The 20,698-nt window shown below is 37.7% G+C and overlaps 1 protein-coding gene across 3 annotated transcripts in view; it reads left to right on the top strand.

The window, feature by feature from the left end:
- The window catches only part of ATAD2B (ATPase family AAA domain containing 2B), a 79,155-nt gene that overhangs the window by 36,464 nt on the left and 21,993 nt on the right, over nt 1-20,698 (top strand). For 2 of the 3 annotated variants that reach the window (XM_065681739.1, XM_065681737.1), the window contains exons 16-23: nt 665-976; nt 4,605-4,737; nt 7,509-7,695; nt 8,355-8,540; nt 9,149-9,284; nt 9,583-9,779; nt 12,314-12,473; nt 16,392-16,514. In XM_065681739.1, the coding sequence (XP_065537811.1) occupies nt 665-976; nt 4,605-4,737; nt 7,509-7,695; nt 8,355-8,540; nt 9,149-9,284; nt 9,583-9,779; nt 12,314-12,473; nt 16,392-16,514 (1,434 nt within the window). The remainder of the gene's footprint in view (nt 1-664; nt 977-4,604; nt 4,738-7,508; nt 7,696-8,354; nt 8,541-9,148; nt 9,285-9,582; nt 9,780-12,313; nt 12,474-16,391; nt 16,515-20,698) is intronic. The other variant, XM_065681738.1, reaches the window with a different exon arrangement.

Raw genomic sequence — 20,698 nt, 5'->3', positions numbered from 1 at the left:
TACTTATGAAGCCGGTCTAAATTAAAATTCTAGTGCTTTTTGATAGTTTTTCTGGTCTTGTGGTTATATTAGTAAAATTATGAAACTAATAAGAAGTCTGAAAAAATGTCCTGATAGTAAAATTTCACATCTTCCCAAGAGTCCACAGCATGCTTTTTCAACAAGAGGTTTCTTCTCTTCCGTATTCTACTCATGTAACACTTCTCTTTATACTGCTCGTTTTCTCAGTCTGTAAAAGTTTAAAGTTGGTAATGTTCATCCAGTAGAACAAAATTACTTTATTATTAAAAATTATATTCCTGTAGAGATATTAAAATAAAAAAGGAGGAGGGAGACTGGCTTGTTAAAATTGCACACATACTTTAGACAATTATTAAGAAAAAGAAAGCCATGACAGAGCAATAACCCTGGGATGAAAATACACTATATATTGTGCTATATAGTGAAAACATACGACAGTGTGGAATTAATTTCTTACTATATTTCAATATTCCTGGACATAATTTCTTGGTACATAACACAGTCACTGGATTATGACCTGATGCCTTTCGGCAGATGCTTTGTGGACGTTAATTAAGTATTACTGATTGTTTTTAGCTTTAGGCATGTATGTAGCACAACAGTGCTATTTCATGGAAGATATTTTTGGTTTTGTGTGCACTAGGATACTGTGGAGCTGACATAAAAGCACTTTGCACTGAGGCTGCCTTGATTGCCCTAAGACGACGCTATCCCCAGATTTATGTGAGCAGTCAGAAACTGCAGCTTGATGTTTCTTCAGTAGTTCTCAGCGCGCAGGATTTTTATCATGCAATGCAGAATATTGTGCCTGCTTCCCAACGTGCGGTGACATCTTCAGGACATGCGTTATCTCCTGTGATCAGACCACTGTTGGAACGTACCTTCACTAACCTTCTTGAGGTTTTACACAAAGTGTTCCCTCATGCTGAATTCAGCCAGGGTGACAAAAGTGAAGGTATGTGGTTTGGTGTGGGCTTTCTTTTTTGCAGATGCTGTTAGAGTTTGGAAATATTTCAACTGGCTTTCTTGTATTGCTAGCTCTAAACCTGGTGTGTATTTAGTTCAGTGTTAATATATTAATGCAATCCACTTGGATGTTCAGAGTTATTTTTGCTGATTGCAAGTTGCTGTGGAATTTAATAAACTGACCTGTATAGACCAAGATCCCATAGGAATGAGTGCCACCTGAAAAAAGGAGAACCCCCAAGTAATTTGCAAATTAGGTACAAGAAATAATGGAGATACTGAGGCAAAACAAAATTAAGTACTAAGATAATGTTGTGTTGGTAGGAGGACCTGGAATTGGTGCTCCCGTGTTAGTATGTTAGGACCTGAAATGGGTGTTCCTGTCTTGAGTGTCAATTATCTGTGCCCTGTCCTTTGTTGATGGGGCAGAAGCAGGCTGCAAAGGAGTGATGTGGGGAGCTTGCAGCACAGCTGGTGAGATTGCAGTTAGCTGAGATACCTGAGCCTATGCAATGGTCATTGACTGGTTAAGGAGAAAGTCCTGAGGCTTCCCTACCCTTGAACTGGCCCAGTCCACTCCTCATCCTCTGAGGTGCTTCTGCTGGCTTAGCAAGCGGAGAACTATTTGCTGTTTTGTCAAGTTAGCTTTTCGGCAAATTAATGAGTAAAATCAACTCACTAAGGGGTCAGATGTATGCCAGAACACTGCTGCAATGGGAGCAATGTAAGTGCAGTGAGAAAGCAGGGAATATGAAGGAATGCAACTGGCTGTTTTGACTGCAGTGGGTCAGTAGGTTCTGTTTTTTGGCTTTTTTTTACCTAGTTCTTCTCTGAGACACACTTTAATAGTTACCCTGGTTATTTCTTGGAAGTTTAATTTGAACAAGGTATCTTAGTTTTGATACCTCATTTTTCTGGCATACTATTTTCTACTGTTCTTCTCTGGGATCACCCTCATTCCCCCAACTGTGTAAACAGTATTTGTGGTTGTGTGTGATTAATTTGAAAATAGTCCAAATCTGTGACAGCCATGACTTTCTTTACATTCTCATTCCAGAGCACGCTTTCAGACTGCAGCCCAGGCAGCTAAAGCTGATCCTTGTGCTGGCGGCAGTTCTTCCGGCCCAGCTGTCCACTTTTGCTCTGTCACTTCCACTTACTCTAGTACTTCAGGCCAGTTGTTAAACCATTTTAGCAAGCAAGCACATCAAAAAATGATATATTTTTGTTGGGTCAGTTTTCTGCTGGCTGTGGGATAGTTGGAGGTTTTAACAAGTGTTGAAGTTGGCATGAGATAGGGCCTGGGAGCATGTAGTAGTTAGTAGGGGGAAATGAGCTGTCTTGCAGCTGCAGTTGGGTTGTATTAGGCTCCCTTGACCAGATCAAGTTTTCGTAACTGAAGTTAAGGTGCTAAAGTCTCCATATACTGTTAACTTGCTGGTAATGCCCAGCATAGAGATAGTCATTATTGTTGAAGGAATGAATTAGGAGTCCCTGGCTTTGTTGTGAAGTTCTAGTTCAGAATATTTTCCTCAGTTACATTCTTTACAATCCTATTTATTACTACTCATTGCTTACAAAATGAGTTTGGAAGCATTTATTGATTTAAATGGTAGTTTTACTAGATAATTCTTCTGCTATGGCTGCTTTAAAGTATTTGTAGATAATCGGTTTTGAAGATACATGGACTAAGGGTTTCTTTTAACATTTCTGCTGTACTTTGATTGTTTTTCTTAACCCCTTAAACCCCCCAAAATATTGAATAATAAGCTTAATCTGTGTTAGAAGCAGCAAAATCCACTTTCATGTACAATGATTATAAATGTAAATGAACATTACACACTAGGGCTTTAGTTTTTCTTAAATTTGGAGCCCAGTATATAGCAGATGCTTAGTCGTGTGCTTACAGTCTGCAAATTCGGTTTTCTACATGTCTTTGAGTTCGCTAATCATACCTGTTTCTCATAATCCAGTGAGTCAGGCGTACAAGCAAAGAATGTCACAGAGGCTTGATGCTTGGGATTAAAAGATGGGCTGCCTTTTAAAATAATTATGTATTTTAGGAAATGAAAGCTGTGTCCAGGGCATGAGCATAGGTTTTACCCTATTGTCTACCCTGTGATCTGCCTTTGATATAGCAGAAAAATTCTGCCTATTGAGGGACTGGGGGGAGCCCAGAGTTAGGAGGCCAATGTCCATTTTATTTGAAGGCTTCTGCTCTTGCCGGAGCTAAGTGTCGAGCAGCTTCTAAACTGCTTTTTCTTGCTATGGACTAGTTTTTGTTGTCTCTTAACAATTTTTCCTTGGACTGTATGTCTAGATGCATAGCCCTTACATGGCATCTCTGTCCAACACTTAATGCTGCTTTGAAGTTGATTCCTTTGTCCTGTGGTGGTGGTTTGATCAGTCTACTGGGACCTGTGCCATGGCTTCATGTAAATCAGGCAAATTATGCAGCGGGTCATATATCTGAGAGTAACACGTTTCTCTGTATTTCACTCTCCCATTTCACAGCAGTACATTTTCTAAGCAGTGGTGGCCACCTTGAGCTACTGTTAGGTTGTCTGGTAGTTGCCCTGAGCACAGTGTGCTGCAGTGAGTCTGAGATGCTCTCAGAAATGCTGCTCATTCATTGCAGAGCATTTGCTTCCTCAGGAGACCTGACCTCTGCACTGCTCTTACTGTTCACCTGAGTGGTTGTGAGCATTTTCATCCCATCACTGCAGCCTGTTTTTAATATGGGAATGAGAATGAGTGGCTTGTATAGGGTAACATCAGCTGAACTCCTTTCCTGGGGCAATTAAAGATGTTGCAACAGTATTTTCCCATTATCAAATCACAGCAGTCCACTTTTAATCCCATTGTGGCTTTGGTGACTAATTCAGCTGTACCTGATTTTCAGCTGTCGACTGGTTATTTTGTTTTAGTGCCATATTTGTAATTTTTGTAGTTGTTTGTCCCTGCAGTCTACATTTTGAAGGTAATCAGTCTTTTAGCCTTTAGTTTCTGAAAGTTTATAATGTACTTCAGTTCATTATACTAATCTACTAGCAAAGAGATTAAAATAGGTTAGCATATAGTAAATGAACTTGGAATGAATTGAAGTGACTATGATAAACAGTAATTTGATCAGAGGGTTGAAGGCAGCTCTTCATAAACATATATTGTCTCAGTAGTTCTGCTGAGAATAATTTTGGAAGAAGTGTGCCTATAAAAATTTGGGCACTTAGAGCAAGTAAATAAGTACAAAGTTCTGTGTAGTCTGAGGAATTGCAGATTTTATAACTTTATCCTTTGGAAAACCTCTAGCTGCGAAATAAAACCAAAGGAAGCATTTCATAACAAGTTAAATATTTGTTGTATTCAGGAAGTTGTTCTGCTTGATGATTTAAAAATATAAATTGTAATTATGATTATAGACTTCTACAATATTTAATTTGTTTTGGTTTTTGAAGTAATAAGTACTTATTATTCTGTGTTCTGATAGTTAAACACATTTTTTTCTGTGTTTGAAAATGTGTTATAGTTTACATGAAGAAAATTGTAACATCTTTTCTTGCTTGTTGTGTGTGTATTGAGAAGTGATAAGATTCTAATTAATATATTTCTTGGAGCAGATGTACCAAGTTTAATATTAGATGATAGTGAAGATGAGAATGCTTCATCAATTTTTGAGACAAGCTGTCACTCAGGATCACCAAAGAAACAGTCATCAGCTGCTATACATAAACCCTACCTTCATTTTACAATGTGAGTGTTTCTCTAAATACGTGTAATCAGATATGTAAAACTATTTGTCGGTGACATGGACAGTGGGATTGAGTGCTCTCTCAGCAAGTTTGCTGATGACACCAAGCTGTGTGGTTCGGTTGATATGCTGGAGGGAAGGAATGCCATCCAGAGGGACCTCGACACACTTGTGAGGTGGGCTGATGCCAACCTCATGAAGTTTAACCATGACAAGTGCAAGGTCCTACACCTGGGTCGGAGCAATCCCAGCCACAGCTACAGGCTGGGCAGAGAAGAGATTCAGAGCAGCCCTGCAGAGAAGGACTTGGGGGTGCAGGTCAATGAGAAAATGAACATGAGCCGGCATCAGTGTGCGCTCGCAGCCCAGAAAGCCAACCGTACGCTGGGCCGCATCCAGGATAGCGAAGGAGGTGATCCTGCCCCTCTACTCTGCTCTTGTGAGACCTCACCTGGAGTATTGTATGCAGTTCTGGTGTCCTCAACGTAAAAAGGACATGGAACTGTTGGAACAAGTCCAGAAGAGGGCCACGAGGATGATCAGGGGACTGGAGCACCTCCTGTATGAAGATAGGCTCAGAAAGTTGGGGCTGTTGAGCCTGGAGAAGAGAAGGCTGCTTGGAGACCTCATAGCATCCTTCCAGTATCTGAAGGGGGCCTATAAGGATGCTGGGGAGGGACTCTTCATTAGAGACTGTAGTGATAGGACAAGGGGTAATGGGTTAAAACTTCAACAGGGGAAGTTTAGATTGGATATAAGGCAGAAGTTCTTTACTGTAAGGGTGGTGAGGCACTGGAATGGGTTGCCCAGGGAAGTTGTGAATGCTCCATCCCTGGCGGTGTTCAAGACCAGGTTGGACAGAGCCTTGTGTGGGATTGTTTAGTGTGAGGTGTCCCTGCCCATGGCGGGGGGGTTGGAACTTGATGATCTTAAGGTCCTTTCCAACCCCAACTATTCTTTGATTCTATGAAAACAATGTAATTCTACATGAGGAGAGGTATCAAAGAAGATTTTTTTTTTTCGTGGTGGCAATGCTGTTCTGTAATAAAAACACTTCACTGTATGGACAAGAGTTTTAGATGTGTGAATGATCTTGGGAAGGGCCACATCCTAGACACGGTACTCGGAACTAATCTGCAACAGGCAGGTGGAGCCTAGAAGTAAGGATGTCAACAGCAGTTCTTAATTATAAAAAATCATTTTGATTTGAAAGATGAAGAACTGGGAAGAGAGGTATATAAGAATATTTTGGAGGGATTGTTTGTTTGTTCTGTGTCTGAAGTATTATTGAGCTTCTGCAGCTGTTTGGACGCATTATATGATTAATGCTTTCAGCATTTCTAACATCTTTTCTTTATCATTTTTTGTGGAATGTTTTGGGAAAATGGAAAATTAGAAAGCGTGTGTGAAATTTGGATGAGTCTATCCTGTATAAATTGGACTGGCTACAGTAATTAACAATGATAAACTAACATTTATTTGTCTTGTATTAAGAATAGTTTTAGACTACTTTTTGAGGGGTTCTGCAGGGCGTTTGCTAAATAAAGAAAATGAGGTTAGGGAAAGTGTACAGTAGTAGTACTGTTTAGCAGAGCCATCTTGTGGAAAACTGCTAAATTTTTTGTGTAATGCAGATAGTACATACTCAAGTATTTTTTATGCCAAATTTAAGCTTTTATTGGGAGGTTGGGAGGGGGGAACCCGAAAGCAAAACAACATTATATGTTTGGATGGATATGTGTTTAAATAAAATAATCTTGATGAGTATATTTATTTTTGTAAAGTACATAAGCCTCTCTTAAGCTATCTTTCTGAGCATTTTTGATCACTGTGTGTGTAACCACCACTAGAACTGAAAAGCCAAAAGTCAACAGTTTTGATAGGTGTTACAAAAGATTTAACCTGAAATAAAACCAGCTAGGTTTATTGCACTGCCCAAGATGATTGATGTGCAGATAAAAAACACTTTAATGAGGTCAGAAGCAAATTAATTAAAAAACCCTCTTGTTACATAACCAATTTTCTCTACATGGGGAAGACTTAGTGGAAAAAACAAGTGCTTCTCTCTTCATGTCTCACTTGTCCCCAAAACAGGGTAACCCCCACCCGAAACAAACAAACAGACTTAACCCCCAAAATCCTTGAATGCACTCCTTATAATTTCTTCTCAACAGCAAAAGCAGAAAATAATTTTACCTTTGCAGTTTCTCCTTCAAAATCTTGTCTGTCTGAAAATCTACTGAAGTGCGTAATTATGCTAGAATAGAAGAATAGTGATTTATTCAATTGTGTTTTTTAATTAAAGAAAGTATTGAAATCTTAGGTGGATTTTGGAAGTTTGGGTAGTACTTAAAAGATGAATGGATTGACCTGGGATTCCTGAGGCTGCTGAGGAGATGCTGTAGTAGTTAGGACTGAAGTAGACATGATTAAATGGATATCTTCACTGGAAGTCCATTAAGTCTTTTTATATGCTCGAGAAATAAATTCTAAATAAACTGGGTAGTCAGAATTTTCATTAATTTAGTATGCACATGGTTTTGCGTAGATGGGTTTGAATTGTTGTGAAATCAAAAAATAGACAAAGCTTGAGCTTTGGAGACTTCGGGGTAGTGTTAAGGTTTAGTAGAGTTAGTTGAATCTTTTTTCACTGTCATAGGAACCTTACCCATTACTGAAAATCTTTTGGATTCTAAAATACCTTACTATATATATTGTTCCATTGATAACATTGGCAAGTTAATTGTACTTTGCAACTTTTGCTCTGTTGTAGGTCAGCTTATCACCAGCCAACCTCTTACAGACCAAGGTTACTGCTATCTGGAGAGAGAGGTTCGGGTCAGACTTCGCACCTTGCTCCAGCACTGTTGCACACTCTTGAAAAATTCTCTGTACACAGGCTAGATCTGCCAGCACTTTATTCAGTCAGTGCCAAAACGCCTGAAGAATCATGTGCACAGGTGACATTGCATATTCTTTTGTAATGAGTAAATTATGTAATTCTGGAATAGATTAGTTGAATCAATATAAAGGCAGCTAACTGGAATGTAACTTTAAAGCTAGGTTTTCATAGGCTCCTTCTATTTTCATGTTTAAAAGAAAGGGATCTCTAGAGGGTGATTGAGATCTCTCTGCTGACTAGTGAGAATAATTACATTTTTAACTTGCCCCCTTAGTCACATACCTAATATCCAGTAAATTTAATCCACTTATTCAGTTCCTGAATTTCATTTTATTAGCTTGTGTATGAATTGGTGAGCTGTGGGTTCTGGGTTCATATACTCAGGTTTAAATGTTTCAGGTTTCAAAACAGTTTGCAGTGGATTTTGCATGGATTGCAGTCTAGTTTAGTTTTCATCCTGACTGTTCAGGTTTTAGCAGGTTTTTAAAGTACATATGACAAATAGTTTTTCTGTAGTCTCCCTAGCACATAGACTCCCTAGCTAACAGTCACAAACACATGTTTAGAAAGCCTTTCTCTTTAGATAATTACATTTTCCTAGAACATTTGTATATAAAATATCACAAACATGAGTAATTTCGTAGTCCACAAGATTTTTATTGCTCACAAGTGATAATAACAATTCGTTTCTTAAATACCACTGTTCCTTCTAATTAGATCTTTCGTGAAGCTCGAAGAACAGTACCAAGTATTGTTTACATGCCTCATATTGGTGATTGGTGGGAAGCTGTCAGTGAAACTGTGAGAGCTACTTTTCTAACTTTGCTGCAAGACATACCATCTTTCTCCCCTATATTTCTACTGTCTACCTCTGAATCCATGTATAGTGATTTGCCTGAAGAGGTAAGTTTATACTGGAAGCAGGCATTGTTAAGGGAGGTGTGTGCTCTTCAGAATGTTTTGATCATGTAAAACCATTCTGTTTTGCAGTGGTTTTCTAATGTAATTTAAAATACGTAAAACTGGAAATGTAATATTAATTAAATGTTTGTAATCTTCTTTAATGAGGACTGTATGCCCATATTACTGATTTTCATAATCTCCATGCTACTTTGAGAAGACAAAATTGTTCATTTTGACAAATTACTCCACTGTAATTAAATGCAGATTTAGTCTAAAGGCCTAACCTTTAGCTTTACATATTCTGAGGCTCAGGATGCGGAGAGGGGAGTTCCTGTTTTTTTCAACAACCCTTTTACTGTTTTTTTTCCCGTCCTGCCCTTTCTCTTTTTTTTCCTCTGCAGAGGTGGCTGTTGTTGGTATCATGGGGTACTGCAAGTTTAGTTACTACAGAAAATTCAGTGAGAATTACAAGGATTTGTTTTCCCTAAGCTGTATGTGCAGCTTTCAGTAGAGTTTACTATCTTCTTTCCTGTAGCTAATTTTGATAAGTTTATTCATGTATTTTTGAGTGGCAGCTCAATTTTTTTTTTATTTATTTATTTTTTTAGGTGAAATGTATTTTCAGAATCCAGTATGAAGAGGTTTTCTATATTCAGAAACCAAGTGAAGAAGACAGATTGCGATTTTTCAAAGGGTTAATTCTTGATGAGGCAGCAATGCCTCCACCAAGAAGGAAACAGGCTGGTAAACTAAGTTACAGTAAAAACAATTATAATGTGGTTGGGTTTGTGATGTTTTCCTTTTTCAAAAGGTATGGGTATATGACAGTGTAATTCACATTTGGCAGTGTTAATCAGTGCCCAGAATAAATTTTGTGCATTACATTTATCAGGTTTGGAAATGGGAGAGTTATGGGATTAAGCATGCAGTCATAGTTAGATCGATGCAGCAGATTAAGTATATAATGAAATCTGGAGTGGCATAATCCCAAGAATCATTGTGGTGTTACTATTTCCATTGTCTGACTTGTTTTTTTCCCTAGCTCTTCGTGCTCTGGAAGTTCTTCCTCTTGCACTGCCATGCCCTGCCCGCGAGCTGTCAGAAGCAGAAAAGCAGCGAATGGAGGACCAGGAAGAAAACACATTGAGAGAGCTGCGGTTGTTTCTCAGGGATGTTACCAAGAGGCTGGCCACAGACAAACGCTTTAACATCTTCAGCAAACCGGTGGATATTGAAGAGGTCTTGTTTCAGTAATGTGCAAACAATGAAGTTGAAACCATTAGAAAAAAAAATATAAATTAAAAAAAAGGAAATTGATGGTAGAAAAATAGATGCTTGATCCATGATCTTTCCAGGCTAAAATGCTGATTTGTAGCTGATGAGATAGTCATAGCCTCATCATGTGTGGTGCAAGGAGTTGGAGCTTGTTCTTTGGCTATATGAGTGACCTTGTGCATTCTTGTCAATTTTATAACTGAAATCAGCATTTAGAAATGCCATTGCTCCTACTGCTACCAATGCTCCTGAAATATTTGAAACATAAATAGAATTCTTTAATAAAAGCTTTTACAGCATTGTAATCATAGGCATGATAATATTGGGAAAGTGATCTGTGTTCTGTAATGTATTCAGCATTAATAGTATTGTTGAATAATTTCAGCAGTAATGCTTGTGAATGCCATTAATCACAGATGGTAGCACATTATAAGGCATTAACTGGTCGATTATGGTGTGTGCGCACCTAACTGAGACAGTTTGATCTGCAAATCTATTTTCAGGTGCTGCTGTATGAATAGGATTGTGTTCAGTCTGAATTTGAGATCAGATGTTGGTGCTTTGCAAGCTTGCTAATTAAAAAAAATGCTTAATTGCTTCTGAAGAGAAGCATCTCTTGAAAGATATTAAGATATGAATATGAGATACTGAAAGTACAGGGTTGTAAAAAGTAGATTTGCAGTGTAAATTCCATGCAGGATGAACAGGCATCTTTTATGGGCTTATATTTGAGGTTTCCATAGTGGCTAGTAGCTAACCGTTTTTAATAAAACAAGACAAGAGCTCTTTAATGTGTGAGCATGGTCTGAGCAGTAACTGATTCTTATTATGAATCTGCTTGGGAGGTCCATTATTGTAGGAAACTCTTCACTTGCAGTAAAGGCAGTTCCTTTCCCCTAAGAACTTGTGGTCTAAACTTAGGTGAATAAGGAAACAAATTACCATGCTTGTTTTGTATATGGAGAGAATCGAAAGTGAATTTGTTGTTTAAAGACTTGCCAAAACCCTTGCTAGTTTATCAAAGCACTAGAAATTTAATGTAATCCTTTTTGTCCCACTTGGTGCATTTAAGCACAGGATTATCCTTTCCTACACCAGGCTGTCTGCTTGACTTTCTTTGAAAATCGAAGCTTGTTTCACTCCTACCTGTGTTTCAGAGAATGCTGCTATGTGATAAGTCAAGGATTTTCCTGACTAATTCAGCAGGAATGTTTACAGTTTCCAGCGAAGATCCTTTCTGATGTGCTAACAAGAAAAGGAAGCCTGTGGCTTGGCTTTCCAATCACTGAACCCATTATCATCATGCTTCCATAGAGGGAGACAGAAGAGAATTTCTGCAATTTTAATTTTTCACCAAAAATTTCAATGTCTGTATTTAAAGCATTAGGTTATAGACTAATAAAAGTAATGCAAAAGTAATGCATTTATCATAAAATCATAGAATGATAGAATGGTTTGAGTTGGCAGGTACCTAAAAGATCATCTAGTTTCAACTTCCTTGCAAACCTTCCTCTAGACCAGGATGCTCAATGTTATATTTTTTTTTAAATGAATGTCTGCAGATATATTATTAAAAAAAAACCCCAAAACGTATGGAGCTGTTACAGCTTGATCTGAATATGTATTTAACTCTTCAGTATTTGGTAGCCACCATCATACGTGGGTAATTTCAAAAGAAAAATGCAGTACTGTTTCTGAGGCTGCCAGTATTTTTAATTGATTGTAAACTTCATCACACTGAAACTTTCAACCATAGGGTTTTTTTCCTTGAAGTAAATAACAAATCCATAGATGTTTTTGATGAATTTTGTTAACAGCAGCTGTGCTGGTGCATTTGATTATCAAGCATGAGACCCTGATGGTATCATTAATTACATTAAATATTTTTCAGTGAACCCTAGTGGTTGCTGAATCTCTGGTTACGAGCTAAGCTCATAGCAAGCTGTGAGCAATGGTACAAGGCTTTTTCTTCAGACTGTTCTTCAGTACCATTGGTCTGACATCTTCAATCGAGAAAAACTGACTTTTTTTTGTTGAATGAGTGTTTGAGGGAACTGTTTAATAGAAGATATTTAAAAGCTGATAATTTATCGTTCAGTTTAATGGGAACTTTACCTACAATGTGAACTTCCATAGTTCATCCTAAGATTTTGAGTTAGGCTGATTGCCAAGACAGCGTTATAACACTAAAAAAATAATTAAACAAAAAAATCAGTATAAATAAAATTAAAAATATGTGTACGTTAAAATGTGTTGTCTCAAAAATACCATTAAGTTAAATTTGAAAGATATTTGTGAGCTACAGTTTTGCAAGTCTTGTATTTTTAGTCTGATTAAACCTCTGTTTTTAACATACTTGTTCAGGAATTAAAATGTTTGGTTAATATGTTAGAGCTGAACATGTGGAATGAATATATGAGCATAAAGATATGAAATTGGCAATGTTCAAATGTAATGCATATGGTTCTGTGTCATTTCTGCATGCTGTCTGTTTATAGGTTTCAGATTACCTTGAAGTTATCAAAGAGCCAATGGACCTATCAACAGTAATAACCAAAATTGATAAACACAACTACTTGACAGCGAAGGATTTCCTAACAGATATTGACCTGATCTGCAGCAATGCACTGGAGTACAATCCAGACAAAGATCCTGGAGGTAAGGACCTACTTCGTTTTGGCCTACCCAAACCCAAAAGCGTGGTGTTTAATCACATAGTTGGTTAGTATTCAAGCATTTAAATAAACTGCATGCTGTGTGACATTTAGGATAAGCAAGTGCTAAGGGTCTGTGCTTTTAGTATTCTGAGGCATGTGGGGTACTAGGGAATATTATAAGAGGAGGAGAACTACAGCATTCAGAGTTGTTTTCCAATAAATAAGGTTTTGTAGTTAATTTTTAAATTTGCAGCTCCTTTTCAGTGAATAGACTTTGTATATGCAACAAAACCCCAACGTGATTTGGAGAGCTCTGTAGAGAATCCTGCACACAATCTGGCAGTGGCCTGCTTTATTTCCATATTGGCTTAGAACATGAAATCCTCACATGGAAATTAAGAACTATGTATTTGGGGATAGAAATAAACCAGGATAAATCATCAGGCAAGAAAGTCAGTTGCAGCTGATTAGGAGAGATTAGAAGGTATTGTCTTGACAAAGTGTGATGGGACACTTTCAATTAAAATGGAATTTGTGGATTGAAATGCGTGTAAAAGCTGTTAATACTCAAAACTAAGGAAAGAACATCTTATGTTCTCTTTGCTAGGGCCGTCTTATAGTGTACCTTGCCAAAAGAAAGCCTTCAATTGGCAGCTTCAAGAGTCATTAATAAAACAACAGCAACAAAGTACCCTTTTAATGTAGTTGTATTTAATATAGGTGATACTTGGAAATCTGTGCCCATCTACAGATGTACCCCAATGTGCTAAATATTTTTAATTAAAATCTTGTGCAATAATTTTACCAGGTTAAAGCCTGATTTTCTGTTTTTTTGTTGATTCTCAAATTTTTGATTTTCTGAGGCATTTGTGAACTAAATACAGAATAGTCAGGTCAAACAGTTACACATTGCCTTTTGAACCCAGCGCTGGTTTATCACTGTAAAAGATAAACTTTATTTCTTCAATTTATAATGCATTTTATTTTAAAATTAAAAAATAACATTGATTATATACAGCAGAAGGTTTTCTGTCGTCTTTATAACAATTCTGAGTACTTCTGATGTGAAATTGATATGAACTAATCAAAGCCTTTGATTGACACTTGGGATTCTGGGTGTCTGAAGAGTGTCTAGAAGATGAGGATGAGACATACTTCCTGCATGTGACTGGTGTACGTTTGTGACTAAGTGATGGGCTTTGAGGAAAATTGGCATCAATATATACCCTTTGTTCTCATTTCTGTGCCATTTGGATCTGTGACCTTGGTTGTTTAATTCTAGGAAATACAGTCTGAAGAGGTTTTATAAAGTTTTAGAGCAGGTATTATGTGACTACAGTTCTAAGGTGAGATCTGCTCAGGATCAATAAACAACACAAGTCTCAGGTTCAGTGTGGCAGAAACATAAAATAACAAAGACAACTTGGGTAACATTAGTGGCAGAAGTTTTCATGTAGGGATATTTTGGTTTTCCTTGCTGTCACGACTGAGCTGGGAGAAATTGATCTGGCTATTTCTAGGTTAAGTTCTGGAGTTTCTCATCATTAAGTAGGTAATGAAAGACAGTTGTGTCCTCTGTGTTGTCACCAATTGATGATGTATTGCTCTTCTGGCATGCAAGATTTTTGTGAGTATAGTGCTGAAACAGCACATCATGTCTATTCAGAGTAAGCAGTATATGTGTTCAGATGCATTAACTGAATATTAACCTATAAATGTTCACTTTCTTTAAAGCTGGGCTTATATGCTTGCCTCTGCTTCATGCTTGAATTTACAGAAGAATCATACTGTACCTAGTTCTGTTCTGTCATTAAGCTGGAAAAGCAATTGAACTACCAGACTAGCTGGTTTTATATACAGTACAGATATTGAAAACTGGCTTCTTTGAGGTTTTTCTCCTGGTACTTTGCTATAAAATTTCAGATAGGTTATATAATAAGGTAGGGTTGGGTTTTTTTTCTTCCATTTTTTGACCAGGAAATATTCTTAAAGGCATGGAAACATAACCATTGTGTGTTAAACATAATAGCATTTGCCTCTTTGAAGCATGGTCTGTGGAAAAGTCTTGCCCATCACACGTTTAGAAGAAAGTCGTAGTTCAATCAAATACTCCTGATTTGATTTCTTTTTTTCTTTTTATTTTTTTCTTTCCTTTCTTTCTTTTGCAAGGGCATTTTAAACTGTATTATCTGACCAGCTTTTTAAAGTCTAACACCGCAAAATTACATCTGCAAAGGATGCATTATCATTTCTTTTTGTGGTCATAAACCATAATGCTTCACAAATATGTGGTTAAAAAATTCTAGTTTCCAGTTGATTTAAGTGGTGATAGATTTCCCCCAAAAACGTATGTAAGGCTCATTGGAGTGGTATACTGGATGTTCTTTTTCACTTAGCAGTTTTTCCAGCTGTAAAATTTGCTGCTTCTAGAATTATAAACCTTGTTTGGTAAATGTTCACTGATATTCTTAATTGTTGTCTTTAGTGATTATTAAAACAGATTAAATCTGCTAATTGTGTAATATGCTGTAGACATTAATGTTGATGTTTACTGTTGAAGTACCTCCGTCAGCTGGAAAAAGTAATTCAGTATGGATGAATTGACAAATTAAATATGTTTGTACTAATGGCAAACAATGAGTGCTGTGGCTTTCGTTGAAAAGCGGCATTCTAGATGTCAATTTTCTCCACACATGGGCTTGCTTAATAAGTTAGCATTATTTTCAAATTTCAACTGTGTTGGAATAACTTCTTTTGTGTGTTTCAAAGGTATGGGAATTGGTCTTTGAGAACGCCTTTTTATGAGTCATGTTTAGCCTTCCAGTGTGGGCAATATTTTTTTTGTCCTGTTCCCCAGATAGATATGAAAATGTAGCAAACCTGAGGCTTATTTCTTGCCAGGTTTTCTCAATGGATTAAAATGAGAAATAGCTATTCAATATTAGCAATAAAGTAATCTGGTTTAGCACAGTTTTGAATTTTCTAGTAGTTGTTAAATAACAAGCAATAATTTCAGGTTTCAGAAAAACAACAGGGGAGCAATGTGGGCAAGCCAGGTCTACCTTGCAGATGAACGAGATATCCAGAATGATTTTGCAGTATAATTGTACAAATGTTTGTAGACCCCAGTGGGTAAACTCATTTCTGGACAAGTCTCTCTGTTACTTTTGGGACTCTGCACAGTACTACATTACACTGTGTAGATCTGCCTGTGGGAACTGGCCACACCTGCTGATTCTAGCAAGTTTCTAAAGATTGCGAGTTGAGGAAGTTGGGGCTGTTGAGCCTGGAGAAGAGAAGGCTGTGTGGAGACCTCATAGCAGCCTTCCAGTACCTGAAGGGGGCCTATAGGGATGCTTGGGAGGGACTCTTCATCAGGGACTGTAGTGACAGGACAAGGGGTAACGGGTTAAAACTTAAACAGGGGAAGTTTAGATTGGATATAAGGAGGAAATTCTTTCCTGTTAGGGTGGTGAGACACTGGAATCGGTTGCCCAGGGAGGTTGTGAGTGCTCCATCCCTGGCGGTGTTCAAGGCCAGGTTGGATGAAGCCTTGTGTGGGATTGTTTAGTATGAGGTGTCCCTGCCTATGGCAGGGGGGTTGGAACTAGATGATCTTGAGGTCCTTTCCAACCCTAACTATTCTATGATTCTATTCTATGATTTAAGTGTATTCATCATTTGTTGTTTGCCACTCATGATTAAAGTAACAGTTGGTGCTTCTGAAAACTCCTGTATCTCTTAAATAGCTGGGTTGTGATTCTTCAGCATGCTAGGGTATTGATCTATTTACATTTTCATACATTTGTAGTATTTCCCAAGTATCAGTGTTGTAATATGCAGTACAGAGCAACATTAAAATGATAAAGAATTTATGTAATTGTGGTAAAACTAACAAGTGTGCTGTCCTGTTCTCTAGATAAAATAATTAGACATAGAGCATGTACTTTGAAGGACACTGCTCATGCTATCATTGCTGCTGAACTGGATCCAGAATTTAATAAGATGTGTGAAGAAATCAAGGAAGCGAGAAGAAAAAGAGGTATGTTTAGCTTCATTTATCATAACATAACACATATGGGATAGAAAACAGAATTCACAGATGTCCATGTAAAAAATTAGTTAAGGTGAAATACTGAATACATGTCAGACTCAGGTGGTGCATGTTAACGAATAACTGAGCTCAAAACTTGTCTTTTTCCAAGTGTGTGAGCTGGTCTGACAAAGCACCATCTTTCTTTACAAAGAAGGATGTATTGCCTACTGGCACAAACAGTATCATAGAACATGGTGAACAGATATATGTTGGGATTGCTGTACAAACTGAAGGTGTGGTGAAACCAGAGCTGTATTCTGCAAATTCTGTGTAATGCAGTGTAATAACAATTATGATAAGGGAGAGAAAGCATTTAAACCAGTGGATTTTCAGTTTACCCTGGCATGTGCATATGTGGTGATTTTGTGTAGTTTTGGTGATAATCTGTTGACTTTCCCCTTTTTTTGATTAAGTAACAGCTGTTACATCCACATTGAGGGGAGCATGAGGCTGGCAGTATAATAGCCCAGAGTCAGAAAATACAGCCCCCTGTAGTGAAGGACATCGCTAACTTCTATTTTGTTTGAATTGGTGCAGTTATTTTCAATTCGTAGTCGATACAACTCCAAGTCTCTGGACAGCTTCCAAAGTGACTAGGAAAGGTAATCAAAAGCCCAAACATATTTCCAGTGTGGGAACAGGGCTCTGTTTACATGAAGGATTCTATACATCCATGGAAAATTTTTACAGTTTTGAAAGTTGAGAAAGTTTGAAAATCACTGAACTATAACATTCAAACAAAATTTCATGCTGATTTAGGGATTACTGATTTCAATAATATCAGCTTTATCTTGTCAGGCTGTTTCCTGCTTTGACTCCTGCTTTGGTAAAAAACTTGCATTATTTGATTTCTAAGTTGAATTTGGCTGGTCTTAACTTACCGCTGCTGGTTCTTGAAATGCTTCTATCAGTAGATGGAAGACCTTTTATTAATAAATTTCTTTGAACTGTGCAAGTATCTGTAGGCTTTCTCTTCTTCAGGTTAAAACGGATACAGTTCCTTTTATTTTCCCATTCAGTCACACATTTTTTTTTTTTGTCTAATTCTGTACAGGCTTAAATTGTGTGTCTTGAATTGTGGATAAATGAACCAATTGTAATTCACCGTGGTTGTAAAATAGAACTAATATAATGCCTTCATTTCTCCTCTGTACTTTTCTATTATGAGTATAAGAATATTCACAATTCTGGCCTTAGTGTCACACTGTGAGCTATGCTCAGTTAATTATCCATTAAGAGTCCCCCACGATTGTTAAAGGTTATTGCTTCCGAGGTTAAAGTAACCGTTTGTAAGAGCTCTTCGTTACACAGAGTGACTATATAGCTCATAGCTCCTCCTTGCAAGTCTCGCAAGAGCTAACTGGAATGCTGCCCTGCTTTTTTTGTGGCAATGACCAAGCAATATATATTCTGGTGGCAAAACCTGCAGACCCTGTTGAAAAAAATGTGGGTTTTCAGAAGTCATAATTAAAGCTGATGGTTTCATGCAATCAACTTGTTGAATCATAAAAAAGAAGGTACTGTTGGTATCAGATGCTGGTTAGTGGACATTCAGATGTAGGTGGGTGACTAACAGCACCAGTGTGACTGACAACAGCTCACATACAGCAACGGCCGGGTTTCAAAGTGCTCTCTGTGCAGCGGCATGGAAACTGTAACAGTGTCACAGATACCTGCAAATCACATTTCAAAGATACTTATGCTTCTGGACCCCACAATGTGGTGGTTTCAGGAAGAGATGAGCTCTGTAGTTGGTTCAGCTGCAGAGTGTGGAAGGCTAGGATCACTTACTGGGTTAGCAAGGACAGAAGATTTGGAACACATGTGAGAAGCTTTGTTAGATTAACTGCTTATGAATGAAGAAAAATGTATCAAGCTCTTGAGGCCTGAGGAAACCTCATGCTGTAAGGCAAGCACAAAAGATTGTCCTATCCCTGGATCAGGCGTTGTGTCAAAGATTGTGGTGCAAAACATCAAGAAGATGGCACTTCGGGCATGTAGTCTTGGTCATTGTAATGGGAGAAGGCATGTGAATGCTGATCGGTGCTGCTGTTACTCCCATTTTGCTCTACAGAATACACTCAGCAAGCTGGTAGATCAGCAAAATAACAGTGTATCTGCTGGTCTAGACTTTGACACATACCTTGTTTCAGAACATTTTGGACAAGGGGCAACAAAGGCATAACTTGCATTTTCTTCTTTTGATTGGATGTCCACAAGGTTATTATGGGATTTCTGGTTTCTTCCTTGGATTGATTGCCAGGTGGTCAGGTATAGAAGTGATCCCCAGATCCTTCTTCTTCCCCTCTGCTTCATAGTAAGAGTATATTTTGAAATAGTGGAATGTTTCAATGAGGAAACATTTGAGGAAAACTGTGTAAGTGTAAACTGCCTTTTACTGTCCAAAAGCTCTGTGCCACTGCTCACCTAAACGCAAGAGTGGTAGCTCATACCAGGCCATTTGCCTGAGTGGAGCTACCCTATGAGATGATATTGAATTGGGCAGCCAGCCTTGTTGCCTGACCCATGTATGAGACAAAGTGGTGGGGAATTGAACCCTGAATCAAGGCCTTAAATGAATATTTAGACTGAAGTCACAGTGAGTATGCTTCATTGTATGATGCACAGCAGGCTTTTTTTCAGTTCAGAATACCTTGAGCTTCTCTTCTGATGTTCCTTTAAAAGTGCCATACTAGCATGTATGCAGTCTGATGGGGAAAAAACAAAAAACATTTAGTGTCCACATTTCTCCACATCCGCGTGTGTGTGTGTGGAATCAGCTTGGTAAAGGATTCAAGGCTTAGCAGAGTTAAATTTCCTAGCTTGCTGACAACACTGTAGTGACAAAAGGGTGATAATGCAAACTGTGGGACTGCGAAAAAGAAGTCCAGGTTTATCGTGTGAATCTACTGGCAGTTTTTGAACTGACTGTAAAACTTGTATTAATGCTTACTTGGAAGAGGTCAAGGTAGTGTTGCAGCCACATATTGAGTCAGAGTGGGTGGCTGAGCCATCAAAAAGGAAATCTCTCTTCTGACAAAAAGAATGTACCCTGTGCTTGGTTAGATCTTGGCCAACATTTTCTTGGCTGTATTTGGAAAGAATTCAACATTCAAGGTGAGATTTGGATGGAATTGAGCAAGCTGATCTGCATGAGGCTTCTCATACGTTCTCTGGAAATGTTATCAAGTGTTTCTGTCTGGAATCACAGAGGAGTTTGGAAGGCAAGTGACACATACAGTAGGCTTTTTAATCTTTACCCAGTTGAAAAGCCATCGATTTTCTGAATTGTGCCATGTATTAGCTCTTAATTTATTTCCGGGATACTGAAGGATGAGGGTTAGGGCTAAAAAGCTCCATGTCAGATTTTCTTCACAATTCTCTTGGCAAGTTATTTAGCAATCTTACATAGTTTTGAAATTGAAGGTATTTTCTGCATTGCTTTTTTTTTCCCACAACTTCTCGAATTTTTTGACAGAACTGCCATTTTTGCTTAGTACCGGGACTGGTGACCAGTGTCTAAAAGAAGTACTGCAGTGTAACAGAAAGATAAACTTTATAATAAAATTAGAATATAGAAGTTAAACTAGAATTTCTTTTTGTGTTACTGAAATGAGATGCTCTTGTAGAAAGATGATGAATTTAATGATAGCAAATTCTAAGTTGCTAAATTAAGAATGATGTATACTAGATGATTGGAATTTGCAGCGTCGTGTTGAAACCAGCAGAGGACAAGGTAGGTAAGTGGTGGATGTTTTGAGTAGTGAAATGACTTCTGATACACAGTTTAAAATATTTGTAATGGTACCTAGAAACTTATGCTGTATCTAATAACTGCTAGGTGAGAGTTCTGAGTGAATCTTTTAATTTCTGCATCCATCATTTTTAGAGCTTCTTGTCAGCTCTTGAGCACTTGATTCTGGTTAGTATTGGAGACATGGTGTGACATTTTGAAGACTCTTTTACTGGATGAATAGGAAATTCTAGTTCACAAATATGAAACCTCAGAGATTCATTTATGTCTTTAAAATGTGCTTAACCAATATGAAAGTTCGCATTTTTAGAATTTAATTAAAACCCCCTATGAAATAGCAGAAACTATGAAATGAACTTAGATTGCAGAAAGCAAA

This window comes from Lathamus discolor, chromosome 5, assembly GCF_037157495.1.
Source record: "Lathamus discolor isolate bLatDis1 chromosome 5, bLatDis1.hap1, whole genome shotgun sequence".
Taxonomy (NCBI): domain Eukaryota; kingdom Metazoa; phylum Chordata; class Aves; order Psittaciformes; family Psittacidae; genus Lathamus; species Lathamus discolor.
This window is presented reverse-complemented; position numbering and strand designations above follow the sequence as displayed.